At 49.2% G+C, this 16325-nt stretch overlaps 1 protein-coding gene across 12 annotated transcripts in view; it reads left to right on the plus strand.

Moving 5' to 3' along the window:
- The window catches only part of LOC126543780 (CUGBP Elav-like family member 1-A), a 575682-nt gene that overhangs the window by 476423 nt on the left and 82934 nt on the right, over nt 1-16325 (plus strand). For all 12 annotated transcript variants that reach the window (XM_055062366.2, XM_055062365.2, XM_055062364.2 and 9 more), the window contains one exon: nt 1777-1856. In XM_055062366.2, coding sequence (XP_054918341.1) covers nt 1777-1856 — 80 coding nt within the window. The remainder of the gene's footprint in view (nt 1-1776; nt 1857-16325) is intronic.

The following is a 16325-nucleotide window of genomic DNA, read 5'->3' on the forward strand; positions in this document are numbered from 1 at the left end:
TTCGCTCGCATTCTGTGGTGCCTCGTGAGGCGTAATCTGCGCGCATGGATATACAACTGTGTCCTCTGCTCGTAGGAGTACAACGTACGCACCCTTCGCCAGAGGTTTAGGGGATGGAGCCTAGTAGAGACTAGGGCGTACGTCAGAGATTCTTGCTTGCGTTTGTCGTCGCGCTCTTTTAGGGCCTTCCTTTCGGTGCTTGTTAAAACCTCTAGGCTTAATTTAATTATACCTACTCCCCCGATCTCATCGCAAAATTTCTTTCGTCAGCTCCGCGTCGCTATCTTCTTGCCTATATATGTCTGAATACAGCGACGGTAACGATAGCAGCAGTTCGTCTCATTTCTCTCGTTATGCGGAGGCACGGTTGAGGCACAAGGGGTTTTTCGGTAACAACGTTGGCATGTTCGTCAGCATTTCTCATTTTTCTTCGCTTGGCCCGGCGGCTATATGCGCTATACTGTCGTGGTATGCGTGTTTGCGTAGTTTAAGCGAACGTCCGGTTGAACGTCTTTCTATTTTCTTTCTTTCTTTTTCGCTCTTGCGCTTAAAGTCTCCTCTGATTTTCTTTTGTATCGCCCGCGGTATCGCGGCGGTCATAAGTCTTTTCCTCATTTATGCCCCCCACGCTGCACGGGGCTGTCTAACCAGATTATGCCCGTAATCTGATTAGCCTAACTGGGAGGCTCTCTCTCTCTTTTTCTGGGGCGATGACTGCGATCTGCCTCTGCGCAGAATATCAACTTGCAGCGTTCGTGCTTTCGCGCGCGTCTCGTAATTCGCCGCGACCTCGCGTTCTTTATGCGCAAGTGGCGTATAACTCGATTAACCTTTTTCATACGGCCCGTCGTTGGCCGGTTTACTTTATTGCCCTACAATGTTGTTAGGCCTAATTAAGCCTGTCCGTTAATCTTCCGCGTGGCGGTTGTATTGTCTGCGGCTCAATGTTTGACTTTCGGGAGAAAATTTGCATAACGTGGTCGTTTCGGGAGGGTGCTTTATGTTGTCCCTGGCCCTCTGCGCGGTTTCTCGTAGAGACGCATATATTTGACTCCTACTTTTCAATTTTGTGCGCGTATTAATTGTGGGTTTGTTCTCCTCGGGGAAACGTTCAAACAAGAGTTTTAAGCTTGTACAGGGGCCACTGTTTACTGTGGAGCAGCTACTTGCAGCTGCAGCTAATTTGTAATGAATTTTAACCCCGCTTTTTTGTGTGTCTACAATGTAGATTCAGTTTGGGTTACTGTTTAGAACGAAGGACGGTAAATAGCGCAGCGTCAATTCATGCGACATCTTGGAGGCGTGAGAAGCAGTGAAGGAACCTTGCGGGGAGAGGGTAAACTTATCCGCACGAGGACGTCAAGTTGTTTTTTTTTTTTTTTCTGCTCGGAGAAGTGCCCAGGTCGCCAGATTTCCGATAACAGCATCATCTATTATTCTTGTGTTGCACGGAGTGCCATTCATTCGCTCACTTTGTTCTCTTCTTGCAGGGGAAAAAAATACACACCATATGTTATGGCTCGTAGGGTGTCTAAGTACAACGTTCGTCTACAAGGAACAGGCAGGGAACAGCGAAATAAGCATAAAACATTTTAAATAGTCGCTATAATTCATAAATATATTGTGAAACAAACAGCCAGCATAAGTTGTTTCAATCACTAAAGATTAAAGCTGAAGCGCCCGTTCTTTAAAGACGGAAGTACATCGCGTACTTCGGTCTAAACGCGTTTGCTTAAGCACGTTTGCTCCATGACCATGTTTTCTTTTTCTCCACAGGCTGCGCGTTCGTCACGTACGCCAGCAGACAGTGTGCCATCAACGCCATCAAAGCCATGAATCACTCGCAGACCATGAAGGTGAGTGCTTTCGCTTCGTCAACTGTAACGCCGGGATCGATTGGTAATGTGGCCGCGGGACGCGTATTTTCGATACGAACGGCACTTCGAAAGCCCGCCATCGGGAGCGAAACGACACACACGCACACACACACACGCACGCACACAAAGAGCATGCGGGTACACGCCATGCTCTTTCGGAAACTCAACTTTGAAAAGCCGCCCCCTAAAGAGCTTGAGGCGTGTGTCCAACACAGTGGCTGGTAAGAAATTGCAGCTTAGGAGGTCTTACAACTTTTCATCGTAAGTGCGCCAAAAAAGGTTCGTTTCTTGCTCGAATTTCAGTCATCGGCGTCCTTGAAATCCTTGAATTGCCCCCTGAAATTTCGCTCGAACCAAGCGCCAACACACGCACAAGTGGAGCCTAACGCAACAGGGCAACATGGCGACACCCGTTGAAGTAGGCGCCGCCCCCCACGAAGTCCTCACCGCCTGCGCAGCTTGGCCCATTCGTTCACCCGACTGACGTTTGTATACATTTCGCGTTCGATTTCACTACGTACCATCTTGCGTGATATCGCGTACCACGCAAGAGTGATGGACTCTAACTGACGATGTGTGTGCTGTGCTATGTGCTCTCTCTCTCTCTCCCTTCCCCATCTTTCATCCCCCCATCCCACTCCCATGTGTAGGGTGGCAAACCAGTTAAGCTAAACTGGTTAACCTCCCTGTCTTTCCTTCTCCACTTTTTCCTTCCTTCCTTCCTTCCTTCCTTCCTTCCTTCCTTCCTTCCTTCCCTCCCGTTCGATTTGCGCCGTGATCCTTCGACGTGAAACTATTTGCGAAAGCTGGGCGCTGCTTCCGAGATGTGTGGTGGATTTTTTGGCCGCTTTAGGCTTGACATGGGCAGCTGCACTGGCCTCCGTGATTTGGCCCGCTGATCTCGACGCCCACAAATTGAAAACGATTTTCCTATGGATAGTACCTCAGCCTAAATTTTATGATCATTTGCGACAGTGTATGGTCGGCGCCACCATGCCTGGTGCGTACGGATTTAGGTTGACATTTGGTCTGCATTTTGTTTACCCTTACCCTGTGAGCATTTACGTCTCAGTGTCGTGGCGGACGTTTGCGTTCCGCCCGGTTTCGTTGTTCTGTAAGGCTAGCTTGCGCGTACTCTGCAGACATTTGACGCTGTACTGAAAGTGTGTCATGGTCTTCACCTGAATCGCCAATCATTGTCCGTACTGACATAATCTCCGTGCTTCGGCCAAGTTGTGATTTTCGCAGTGAACTCCCGGTTATCTACTATAACGTTTCACTGAAGTACGCGAACATTCTCGTCGCGATGTGTCTTGTATTGTGCGTGTATGAGAAACCGAATTACGGGGGGTAGTCCCTTCCCACTTGGCGTTCGACCTTCGCGGGCACGCAGTCGAATCATCTTGCGCATCGGCATCGGAAGGTCTCAGCAACTGAACCGCCGTCGCTCCCGTACTACGTGCAGAAAAATGTTGACCGCATTTACGTCAGCTCCGTAATCGATGTCGAACTAGGCCAGGCTTACTGACGCGTATGCCCTTTCAAATCAAGCGTATTCTTTTTGGGAGGGGATAGCGGGGAGGGGCTGTGGTTCTCGCGAGATCTCGCACCGCTTTCTTTTGAGCCGTTATGTTCCTCAGCTTTCCTTCAAGGACCGCATCATCTCGCCGTTGATTCCTTGCCTGACAGGTTACCCAGTTATCGCTTTCTTCTTTTTTTTTTTTTCTCGTCTACTTTTCAATTTCTTTTTCCTTCTTTCGATTTAATTCTCGAAAAGCATCATTTCTATCGCGTTTTACGTTGTGTGATCCCTTTCTATCTTCCCCCCAAGAAGGTAGGGGCGTTTAAAGTGCTTGGCAAGAATAGGGAAGAAAAAAAATCGGAAACGTCGTCGACTGCAACAGGAGTGTTTGTGTTCGCGAGCTCTCGTAGCACCAGCAGCCTGAACGGCATGGCGAAACGGCTTTTCCCAACGCCCGCGCTCCGTTGCGCCTCAACAACGCGTGAAACTGTAATGGGTGACGGCGAGTCCTTTTTTTTGTTGTTTTTCGTGTTGTTTCTCTTCTGGGCTTTCCCTTTATGACTGCAAGGTGGCGCTGCAAGCGCTTGCATTCAAAGAGCAGCCAGCGCGAAACTCGTCTTCGTCGTTCTCCCCTCCCTTTCCTCCGCCGCGTACTTGTAACCGAGCTATAGTTCCCTGCCGTCTGCGGTACCCCGTAATGGCGGTGAGCGCGCGGCCATTAAAGCCCGCTTTTGTGGTGGGCCCGCGTGACTGCTCGGGAGGCTTGTCGCATGTATGAAAACTAACGGTCATTAGAACAAGGCTGCCTCTTGCGCCGCTCAGCCTCCGGTCTGCTCAGCTAACTCCTCCCTCTCCTCTCTTCCCTCTCCTCTCTTGCCCTCTATTCCCATTTTAACGTCCTGCTCGTTGCCTTGTTTCAGCACCAAGTGTACCTCTTTTTTCTTTTCCTTTTCGCGCCTCAAGTGGCTAATACAATCTGTTGCCGTTCCCCTTTCATGGCTGACTGAAAGTTTGTTCGAGCGGTTCTTGGTTTTATTTTTCTCTTTCTTCTTTTTTTTTTTTCAGCTGCAGGTTTCGGATATCTGCGCGCTGGATATATACGCCGTTTCCGAGACGATTCTTATGGGCCTTTCGCGTCATCTGCTTCTCTGCATTGGCTAAACTTTCGTTTACGTCTGCTTCGTCCATTACGCCCAGCCTTCTTACTTTTCGTATCGTCTGCTTCTTTGCATTGGCTGGCACTTGCCTTTTACCTTTCGTTTACGTCTGCTTCGCTACGCGCAGCCTTACTTTTCGTGTTGTCTGCTGCTTCGGATTGACTAGCGCTTACGTTATCTTCAATTTCCATCTGCTTTGTTCGTTATGCCATGAGATCCGAGTGATAGTCTGCATACGCCCTGTGTAGAAACTCGCGACGCCATGGGAGCCTCACCGATACGACGTTTAAAAAAATAAACTGCGCCACTCAGCTTGCGAGTGTGAAGCCGTCTGCGACCTTTAACATTTATCGCAGGCTTTCTGTTTTAATAATTTTACCTCGTTTCGCTGCGATGCACGGCGGTGCAGTCGCACGTACAGTTTGCGCTTCGGTGGCGTGTGCAGCCTCGGATGAATAGCTCGCAGGCGTGAGTCGAAAAAACATGGCAGTTCGGTAAAACGTACTTTATCTTTCTTTACACTGCGTCCTTTTCTCTCTCCTTTCCCCCGCTGTTTGCTCACGTGTCCTAGCTGCAAAATCGCTTAGCGACTCTTGAAATCGTCGCTACTTCAAGTACGCTAGCTCCTGTTCTGCTGCGGGAGTGGAGCGGTTGGCGCGCCGGGTTACCGTTAAATCTTTTCTTTTTTTTATTTCTTACCGTTAAATCGTCAGGACCGTTAGTCACGCGGCCTACGTGTGTTTTTCAACAGTGTAGTGTTTTTCTTCGTGTTCTTTTCTCCAGCTCTCATTTTCTGCGGACTTGCATGTCATTACAGTTTCGAATTTCCCTGGGGAAAGAGGGAGGGAAAGGGCGCTCACAGTTCATTGTTTTACCCTTTTCTCCGTTTGCGCTGGTTAACCATTCAGCGCTGTCATATAGGCCTCCCGCTAGGTACCGCAGTTCAGTCGTAGTGTTACTATTCAGGCAGAACCCTACGCGCGCAAATGAACTGAAACGCCACTTGCATGACGGCCGCCTCTGCGCGTGCAGCGTTTGTGTGTGTGTGTGTGTGTGTGTGTGTGTGTGTGTGTGTGTGTGTGTTTGTGTGTGTGTGTGCTTGCTTGCTTGCTTGCTTGCTTGCTTGCTTCACGATAGGGGAATTGTATTTTTTTTTGTCCAGGTCTCCTATTATATTATGGATGTGTGCAGTTGAGTGAAAGGTTTCCAAGGAATCTAGTTGTACTTGAGCCTATTTTTCAGTTGTCTACTTTTACTTTTACCTTTGGCATAAAGAATTATGCCAAAGGTCGAATTTCCAAGGAAGCCCTGTCCATTCTGGCCAAAGCGGGCAGATCCAAAACCGCGAGCTCGAGGATCATATGGTTCCCCGCGCACGTCACCACGGAAGGCGACGCGCTCCCGAACCTAAACGAGACGGCGCACCGGACGGCGCGAGACATGACCCGCCGCGCCGAACAGGGCAACGCCTCTCGCACGATAGCGAACGCTTCTCGAGCAGAACGGGACAGGCTCACCAGATACAACGACATCACCAGTGCATATTTGAACGCCAGAAGGATATACCCACCGCCGAGTCCCAAATTGAACAGGAGGCAGGCCGTAGCCTGGCGACAACTACAGACAAACACGTTCCCTAATCTATTCCGTCTCAAACGTATCTTCCCAGATAAGCATCAGGACGACACGTGCAAATTGTGCCAGGAAGGACCAGCAACACTCAAACACATGCTGTGGGAGTGCAATGTAGTTATAGAAGGGATGGCAGTTACTCCGGAGACCCTGTCGTCGAGGTGGGCCGCCGCTCTGCGCAGCTCAGACCTCGGAATTCAGATGTGGGCAGTCCAGCAAGCCCGTGAAGCGGCGTTGAGGCAGGGCCTTGACGTTCCTCCGTGGGAGACCTGAGCGCGGGTCGCGTTAAACCTTGCCGGACATACAAGAAAGTTGTATCCATCCATCCATCTACTTTTACTGCTGCCGTAGGGGTACTCAGTGTAATTTTGTCTCGGAATTGGCTCTCTCGTCTTCCTTCGTTCATTCATTCATTCATTTCTGTCCTTATTCCTTCCTTCCTTCCTTCCTCGTTTCTGTCTTCCTTTCTTTCTTTCTTCAGTTCGTTTCTTTCTTTCCTTGCTGCTATTGCTCGTTATCCTTGCGTTGATCGTTTCGTTTTGTGGGAATCGTAATCGTGGAGTGTGGCGGGATCGTCAGTTTCGCACGCGGATGGTTTCCAGGTGAGAGGGCGGTTGGCGCGTCCTCAGTCCTCTTTCAGTTTATACTTCATTTAATTGCCGGTCACGATCGTTACCGTGGCAACATGCATACCGTCCGCCTACGGTTACGCGACGCTGAGAGTAAAGTTTGAAAGTACTTATAACATTGTATTCGTAAAAGATCATTAATAAAGCGAATATAATGTTGTTGTTTTTCTCTATTCGTAATCGTTCTCTTGCGTGTCCAACATTCGGAAGCAGCCTACAAAAAGCTTGCGCGCTCGTAACGGCGGGTGAACCTTCGTTGCACCGAATGTACGTACGTATTGACGCTCGGCTCGCTGCTCACCTCGTACTTCTTCTTTTCTCCTTCTCTCATTCTATTTTTCTTTCCTTTCGTTTATCGCTGTGTTCGTTTCTAATATTGGCTTTTCATGATGGATGCGCGGTTTTATTGGTAGGCCGCAGCAGAACCCACTCGCGGTAGCAAAGAAGTAAGAAAGATATTGACAAAATGATCCGGCAGCGGCTGTATGAATGCGTGAAAAAGATTTAAAAAAAAAAGAGAGAAGAGACGAGAAGCCTGCATACGTGCGACGACTTTCCCATGCAGCTTGCCGTTTTCTGTTAATGTTTTCTTTCTCTCTCTTTTTTTGCTATACCTATGGCCTGCAACAGAGGCTAGATCTCCGCCCAGAAGCCAGGCAGTGAAGTCTGCACCGCGGACCGGTGGGCGGGAGCACGCAGTGGCATATGGTTTCGCGGGCCGCTTGATATATATGCTGGCCAGGCGAGGGTGCGCGAATGATTTACGGGCCGAGCGCGATGTTGGCGTGCATCTGGAAGTCGGGAGTCTCCGCGGTGTATGCAAGGGGTAACAAGATTGTTCGTGTGTGCGGGAATAACGGAGAGAGAGCGGTGGCACTGGGTCGCCCCGTTCTTTTTTTCTTTTTTCCCCTCGCGCATGCTATTTGTCGTGTATACCTCGTGTCGTTCTGTGTCGAGCGTGTTGGCCGTCACGTGACAACGCACGGCCCCCAACTGATATAGCGGAGTATAACCGGAACCGTATGCGAATCGCGGATTGCGGAATGCCAGCAGGTAGGGGTGGGTTGGGACATTTACTGGGATGATAGAGTCTCAAGAGTCTCGGCATTGATAACAGCCTTAACTTTATGAAAACTTTTTACCGTTTGACTCTGGATAAGTCGAGTCCTTCGTATCACATCTTGAGCAGGGGATATTCATTTAAGTCCCTGAGGGGAAGTGTTGATTAAACGACTGCAAAAATTAAGCCTTCAGAACTATTTGAACATATTAGTTTGCTCAATAGTAAACACGGTGAAATGAAATTATGCCTACATGCCCCTAGGTAGTAGTCACCTGTGACTACTAAGGATTTAAACCTGTTAGCTAGAATATGAAACTTTAGAAATGCAAGCACTTGGTATGACATTTGATAGGATACGTCTAGTCCTCCCGGAGGGACCGCGAATATAGTGGGGCAAGGATATTTCGCGGCTACTTATTGTCTTTTGTTGTTTTGTTTTGTTTCTAGCGCTCATCTCGACTGGGGCCGCCTTGAGTGGATCGTTTAACTTGTGTGCAAGTTTACCCACGGGTTGAGATTCGTTAAACTGGTCCATATAACATAGTTCTTGTTATGGAAAACGACGCTGAGTTGAACCAGCTTCCAGGCAAGCACCGCCTGAAGCGATGTACCACTCCCCACCATTTCCACCAGTGCAGTTCCAGGGACAGTACTGCGGCCTGCTTGCATTCTCTGCCGCCTGCAGCCTTTTCTTCCTTTTTTTTTTCTTGTTTAGTTTTTTTTAGTTTCACTCAGGCGCTGTGCTCACGGCAGGAGCAATGCTCTGATTCAGTCTTGGCAAGTTCCGTGCAGAGGAAACTAGTTCAATAGAAAGGTTAAGCTTGTCCGCAAACGTATTGGCGTTTGCGAAAAGCACGGTAGGTTATCGATTATGTCTTCCCTTCGACGATAACACTGACGTGGCACAAAAACTTTTTGAGCTCGTAGTTGCACAAACCCTCGCATGATGTCGCCACCAGCTTTGCTACTGCCGTTCGCGGCTCCGGTAACCTGGTAATCCTTTAACGGTGAGTTTAAGGGCAAGCTAGAGCTCTCTACTTTCTCTATCGCTTGTGCGCCAAACTACTAACACGGATGCTGGAGAGAGAAAGAAAGACAAAAAAAGGGAGGAAAGAAAGGTAGGTTGGTCAAATGGGGGCTCGTCTGGTTTTCTACCCTACGCAGAACAAATGGGGTAAGAAAAATGATTTAAACAGAAAGAGAGAGCAGAGAAAGAAAAGACACTAAGGGGATCGCTCCATCTGAAGGTGCTCGTTGAAACTGCAGTCGCCTGCTGAGGTCTGTCGATTTTGGGAGCTTCAGTTATGCGCGTCTCGGTCTCTGGGCTTGTGGCGCATGGAGCCGTGGAAAAAGTAATTATGTCTCCGAGAATGATCTACTTCCACGCGATCTAACGTGGTGCGGAGTAGAAGTTGCTAGTCGTCGGACGCTACTCGAGGCAAATGCAAAAAAAAAAGCGTCTCTATTGGCAATGAAGATAGCTCATTGATAGCACGGTTACGTGTTATTTATAGTTCTCCTATATCCTCTAATATTCAATCAATTAGGGAAATTCTTGCGGTAAAAAAGGTCCTTAAATAGTGATTCAAAAAGTTCTACTGTATAAACGAAATTACCGATTGGGCTGGTGAGGGGCCCTTTAAGACTAAATTTTAGTGTGTGGCGCTGCTGTAGATGCTCTCATTCCATCATCATCATATTATTATTTTATGTCCACTGCGTGACGAAGGCCTCTCCCTTAGATCACCACTTACCCCTCTACTGCGCCAACTGCTTCCAACTTGCTCCTGCGAATTTCCTAATTTCATCACCCCACCTAGTTTTCTGCCGTCCTCTACCGCGCTTATTTCTTAGCGCCCATACTGTAATCCTAATGGTGCACCGGTTATCTAATTTAGATATTGCGTGACCTGCCGAACTCCATTTTTTTTTTCATAATATCAACTAGAATATCGGCTACCCCCGTTTGCTGTCTGCTCCAAACTGCTCTCTTTCTGCCTCTTAATGTTATGCCTAGCGTTCTTCGTTACATTGCTCTTTGCACGGTCCTTAACTTGTCCTCAAGCTTCTTTGTCAGCCTCCAAGTTTCTTCCCCATATGTTAGGCATCGTTAGAATGCATTGATTGTACACCATTCTTTTCAATGATAATGAAGCTTCCACTCAGGAGCTGACAATGTCTGTCGTATGCGCTCCAACCCATTGTTATTCTTTTGCATATTTCGGTCTCATGATCAGGGTCCCCTATTAGTTATAGGGTCATGCCATAGGGGGTCGAAACACTCGTCGACGGCTTTTTGGCGCAGTTATTTTCCTTCCAAGAAAACAAAATTTGAATTATTATTTGAAGATAATTTTTACCAGAGAAATGCTTACCAAATCTTTTAATTAAAGAAGTCGCAGTTTCGCCCGAAAGGCGAAGCATCGATTGCAATACCATATTAGTGGAGAGCTAGCTGTACGACGTAAGGATAGTAGTTTTATCGACCGTGTAACATTATAAACATAGGCATACTAAATAAATTAACAAGCACGGTGTCACGCGCGCACAAGCAAACATGAGCGCATCTCGCTCCATGGCCGCGAAATCTCGCTGTCCAAACGCTGGAGCGAGGAAGCGCAGCAACAGCAGCGAGCGAATCGACCTTCGTGCTGCGTCTCGCATAACCGCGAACTAAGCCGCGAGAACAGCGCGCGGCCGGACAGCGCCGTCCGGGCTGCGCTGAGTAGGACGCCCAACCCCCCTCCTTCGGATCCTTGCGCGCGACGAAGGACGGCGCGCTTCCTCCCCGCCTCCTTCGCTTGCGTGCGCGAGATTGAGCCGCCATCGCCGGTTCACCCTCGCACGCTTTCACTCGCACACACAGCGCGCGACGCTGATTTTATCGCCCTTGACCTTTACAAGGAACATCACGGCGACGCCGTCGGCAAGAATGCGCCTGGAGGGCCCATAGAGTTGCTATCGCAATAAAATTTACTGTCTTGTCATTAAGTTAAACACATGTCAGTTGGGTTTGTCGTGATTATACTAACCCAGCTCACACGCAGCTTACTTTGACAGGTCTGTCTTTTTTCCTGCATTTTTTTCTTCCACCGAAAGTTACAGTAGCACCGCCGCTTCCTTTCTCTAACTAACGCAAGGGCAAAGAGCGTGATGCCACGCAGATGGGGACATCACCTCGTGTTGGCTCTGCCATATGTAGCGCGTCAGTATTTTTAGTCTCAGTGTTCTTCACTCTTGGCTCAATATGTGCTCCCCGCATGGCGTCCGTGCGGTCCGAAAAGCATCCCACTATCTTCCCTTGGGCCATTTTATCAGCACGCGAAAGACACACGCGTGCGTGCGCCAAGCTAGCGCTGGTCAAAAGACGCGGTTAAGTTTGTGTAAAAGATCAATGCGAAGTACCTCGTCTATCGCGCATTTCGTTTTCGTTTTTCGCGTTTTCGTCGTTGCGCCTTTTGTCTCTCCAACACTTCTGGCTCTCGTCGCCAGAAATGTACTCGACCACGCGCGAGCGTCCGAGTGTGCCCGAAGAAATCTCCATGCAGTTCCGAGTTGTCGCCTGTCGGATTAGGTACCCGACATTTCCCCTTTCACAACCTCCACCGCCTCCTCGTTTTCTCCTTCTTCTTTCATATAAGCCGCGAGGCCTCAAACGCACGTCCAGTTTATTCTCGGAGTGCAAACACAATCATGCGCCTCCCGCTCGAGAAGAAAAGACGCAAGGCAACCCAAGATGCAGCCTCGCTTTCCCGGCGGCAGCAGCGCTCTGAGGGTAAGCTCGTCTCGTAGGGAACGAACCTCCTCGAGCAGCGTTGGAAAGTGCTCGCGCGATGTGATCTCGGGATCATATATGCCTTCGCTCGCTCGCTTTATCCCGTTCATCTGGTCTTTCTCTCGTTTTGTTTCTTTCTCGTCTACTGTTTACACCAGAACCAGAGAACCTCTGCTACATACATTTTTTTTCTATCTATTGCGTTCCTTTCACTGACCGGTCCCTTTCTTCGAGTGCAATCTCGCGCGCGGCGACTGTGTATCATGCTATAGGCTAACGCCGGCGGCCAATCCGAACCGGGACCTTCAGTCCAGCGTTTGTACAGGACTCACAATGCGAGCAGGCGCCTTCGTGATTCGGCATATACTCGCCTTGTATCCGACGGTGTGTCCGTGTTTGTGGACGAGCGCCTAAACCGAGTGCGCGTATATTTAGGTAGTGCCTGCCGGCGCCGGCTCTGCTTGCTCGACACCGGGCGCGTGCTCGCCTGGCGTCTGCATGCAGCCGGAAACGCGTGGGCGCGATATCGCTCGACACACACGCCCACAGGCATGCGTGTGCTGTGAAGATGAAAGGAGCGAGAGGCCGTCTTTCCGGGCGTCTCTTGTTCACTTCCTCTTCCTTGTCGTTTTTCTCACGTACGTACGTACATACATACATACATACATACATACATACATACATACATACATCTTCGCATTCTATGAACATCGAATCCAACCGAAAGCGCCATACTGTGCACTGGTCCATATGGACGCTGCTTATTTAGAGGAAAACAGGCTGAAGGCGGCACGACAGGCAGTAAAAGACGCCAGGGAGTCGGAGCGCACTGCCCAGCCGGAACAAAAGCGCCTAAAGCTGGCGCCACGCAGCGTGGCGCCATCTCTCGAGTTGACGCAAAACCCGCGCTGCGGAACTGACGGGCCGCTGGCGTTCAACAGCACTGGTAACCCTGTCTCGGCGCCAAAAGAGGACAATGAAGTGTATGGTGCCCTGTACCGGCCTTTTGAACGTAGCTACTGGAAATGACAGAAATTCAGCGTACTAGAAGTTACAGCTTACAAACATTAGGTAGAACTCGGAAGCAAAATTTTTTGTAACTTGTTTGAGTAGTAACTAGCATATGCAATGCGGTCCTGTACAAAGGGTTGTGCAGGGCCAGGGACCGCATTTTCTTAAGTCGCCCGGATGATCTCGTTTTGTTCTCGCATCTTGTCCGGATGTTCTCGTTTGAGTGCCCGGATAACGGCTCTGCCTTTTGGCTCAAGGTCGCCGACAGTGGGAACTAAAAGCATTTCATGCTTAATACCGCCTTATCGTCCACCGCTTGCGGCTGGCTGATCCCGTCAACAGCGAAGGTGGATGCGCCGCTCTTGCCACTGACGAAGAGCGACAAGGAATGGCATTCGAATAGAATCTTCGCACAATCCCGGCCCAGAATCGGGAGTGAACAGCAGTTCTCGGTCGCTCCCGTTCCCGTCGACGCTTATCCCACCTCGTCTTAGGGCGGTTGCATCACGCGGGCAACACACGCGCCGCGACTCCGCCAGCGGCGTCGACAGACGACGCTAACTGCACCGCGGGGGTCGTCTGCTCCATCGGCGGCGGCCGTATTTTGCTCGCCTTATTGGGAATCAATCCTCATCAGGGCTCCGGCGTCGACGCTGTCTCGCGAGCGACTACCCCCTCCCCTTATCTCCCTCGCACTCCCCGCTGCCCCGCTCGGTCGTTCTTTCCTTTTATGGCTAGTCTCAATCTGTCCCTTCTTTCCCTAGCTTTCCTTTCTCCTCGTTTCTCGCGAATTGTGTCCGCTTTCACCTTCAGAGCTTCTTATACCGAAATTACTATAGAGGGTGCTGCGTGCGATCGTTCAGCTGCTCTATGGGAATGACGGTTCTTGCATCTATTTGTCCAATCTTTGGGGCGTTCTTGTAGGTTTATTTATCGGCACGCAGAAGGCAGGCAAATGCGTAGAAATATAATCAGTAAAGAGACTTTATTATCTTCCTTTATTTTCCTAGTGATCGCCTTTTTTAACACTTTTCTTTTTCAATAATTGCGGTGCACATGCACAATAGTTACGAAATGTTGCATTTAGAACGCAACGTCTAGTTTGGGAGACTTCTAAAGTGCTTTTGTTCAGGGATTTGAGGACATATGTTTCGGAATTCCTGTCGCCTTATTTAGGGATTCTTCTCGCTTTTGTACAAAGATAGCCAATTACACATAGAAAGGTAAAGTATTCAGCTTTAAGAGTTTCCGCTTTTTAGGGTGTAGTAAGTGCGATTCTTTTTTTTTTTGTTGTTGTTGTTTAGCGTAAAAAAGCGCAACATATATATAGGGTGACCTTTTTTTCGTTGCGCCAAGTTATTTCGAAATTGTCTGTGACAGATAGCACAATTGTAACCCGGCGTGTGGCGTGTCGTTCTCCAGTAAGCTTAGCGGAACGGATTGCGCCGGTTACCGTGATTGCGTAATAACATGGCGGTGCGTGCTCAGGTTCTTTCGCTTCGATCCTGATTGGCCCGTGCTTGTCGCTCTGTGTCGTGGCCGCGAGGAATGCATGAATGGTAAAACCAGCCACTTAGTCCCATCTCACTCTGAGGACAAGGTGGATAAGCGATGTTTTGTAGCTATTATCTTTTATTTTGACGCTGCCATTGTCAGACAGACGGCACCTCGGCGAGAAAGAAAGTGTCGATTTCCAGAAAGCAGACGGCGCCACAGCATTTGCACAGCGTTCGTCGACGCTAAATAAATGCGCCATCGCCTCGATCTCGCCAATTCTCGCCAAACACCCCGTGCGTGTCCAGAGTTATTTAATTCACTTCCCGCCCAATGCGAGGCGAAGTTTCGACCGTTTTCCTCTCGTATATACGGTTGCAGCTGTTGCCTTTCTAGTTGCGAGCCCCCGAGGGCCGTCCGGAAAGCGCTACATCATCATAGTCCAAGCACGACACTTTGAATGTTCTCGCGCTTGCACAACATTCACTACTTCTTTTCCTGCATACAGAGGTGTAATGTCTTCTACATACGCTTCAGAAAAGGAAAAGAACGAGACTGGTTTCCCGTTTCCTATCGCGAAACGGACGCGGTCATCTTTGTGGTTTCTTATTCAATAACGACCCGAAAGATTAATCATCGATTCTTGGAAGGGGCGCCCGATATTTTCGTGCTTTTCTTTTTAACTGTTTCCGTCTGTTCAGTACAGCTTCATTTTACCGACCTCGGCCTCATGTTCTGTGGTCCGCGCGCGTGTGAGGCGGCGCGAGGCCTGGCAGTATTTCCGCCATGTTGGAATTGATTTGTCTTTCGAATGGTCTGTTGTGTCGCTTGTTTTTTTTTTTAGTCTTTCTTCCTTTGCTTTTCTTTATTTTTTCTCGCCTTGCGCCGCTGTTTCGGCAGGCCCTGATTTTTATTCGTAGCTTGGCTCCCCAGATACATACACAGGGGGCATAATTACAAAACGCTCCTCCCTTGCTGCTATCTCCTTGATTAAAGTCTCGACACCTTGTAAATATATGAAAGCGACTCTGAGCGCTTTCATCTGAGAGCACTTATTTCGTTCTCCGTTCTCATTGACATATCGACCCAAGATTAGGCAGACTGTTGCTACGTACTATAGAGTCGTCGTCGTGAAGGTTGTCGGTTTCCTTTTTTGCATTCGCTTGCGCTTTACAGAAGCTGTCATTTTCGCGAATGCGACGAGCGACACGGCGCATTGAATTTCTAGCTGAGCTACACCCTGAGCTTAGTGTAAGCGACGGTAGTTCGTCAGCAAGACGAATCGTGTCAATGCGCCAGGAGAGGTTAGATGAAGACGAGTGAGTCGTTTTTGTAATACAACGCTGTGGCATTTATCATACCGCGTATACAGGATGGACAGCTGGACTACTTTGGAATAGTTCGTGGTTCAAAATACGGCGGGAGAACAGGCTAGAAGCAGAGGCTAAGTTGCTGTACCTTTGAAGTATTTACAACTAGCCGAGCTGTCCGTCCCGCTCTCTATTTCGTCGAAGTCGTGTTCTCGTGCTGTATTTCCAAGCAGGAAGTATTATGGGGATGCGCTGCAAAATTTGACACGTTAAACTTTCGCATTCGCGTAAACGTCCTTAGAAAGGCGGCCGCAACTGGCCTTGTGACCGTCCGTCGCGTCTCGCGGGAACCTGCTTCGCATTATCGCTCGATGTGGAGAAGTCATTGGGGTTGGCCCGTGATTGTGCTGACCGTGAACCTGAGTCCTAGAAGTTCGTCGGATATTCGGATAGCCCTTCCTGACCACTTCTTTTCGGCTCAGATGTCCCATACACATACAAGAGAACAATTTTTGAATACATTGGATGGGAGCTAGGTTGTTCTGCTTATTTATTCGGACCGGAGCAACTTGCGTTTAACGCCGAAGGAGCAGGGCTGCAACAGGGTTCGTCATCATTATTGTGATCTTCTGCAGCAGCCAAATACTTTAATTCAACTGCAGAGTCAAGGTATTCCCCACCTATTTCCAATTTACACGTGCCTTGCGCCGCAAAACATCTTACGCATTGGTATTGTGCGATCCCATCACTTCACACGTCGTCCAGTCTTTGGCTGCACGCGTCTTCCGGTTTTCTTCACGCCAATCTTTTCATCCTAAAGGGCGACGGGTTAGCTGCTCTATACGCATCACGTGG

Source organism: Dermacentor andersoni, chromosome 10 (genome assembly GCF_023375885.2).
Source record: "Dermacentor andersoni chromosome 10, qqDerAnde1_hic_scaffold, whole genome shotgun sequence".
Taxonomy (NCBI): Eukaryota; Metazoa; Arthropoda; class Arachnida; order Ixodida; family Ixodidae; genus Dermacentor; species Dermacentor andersoni.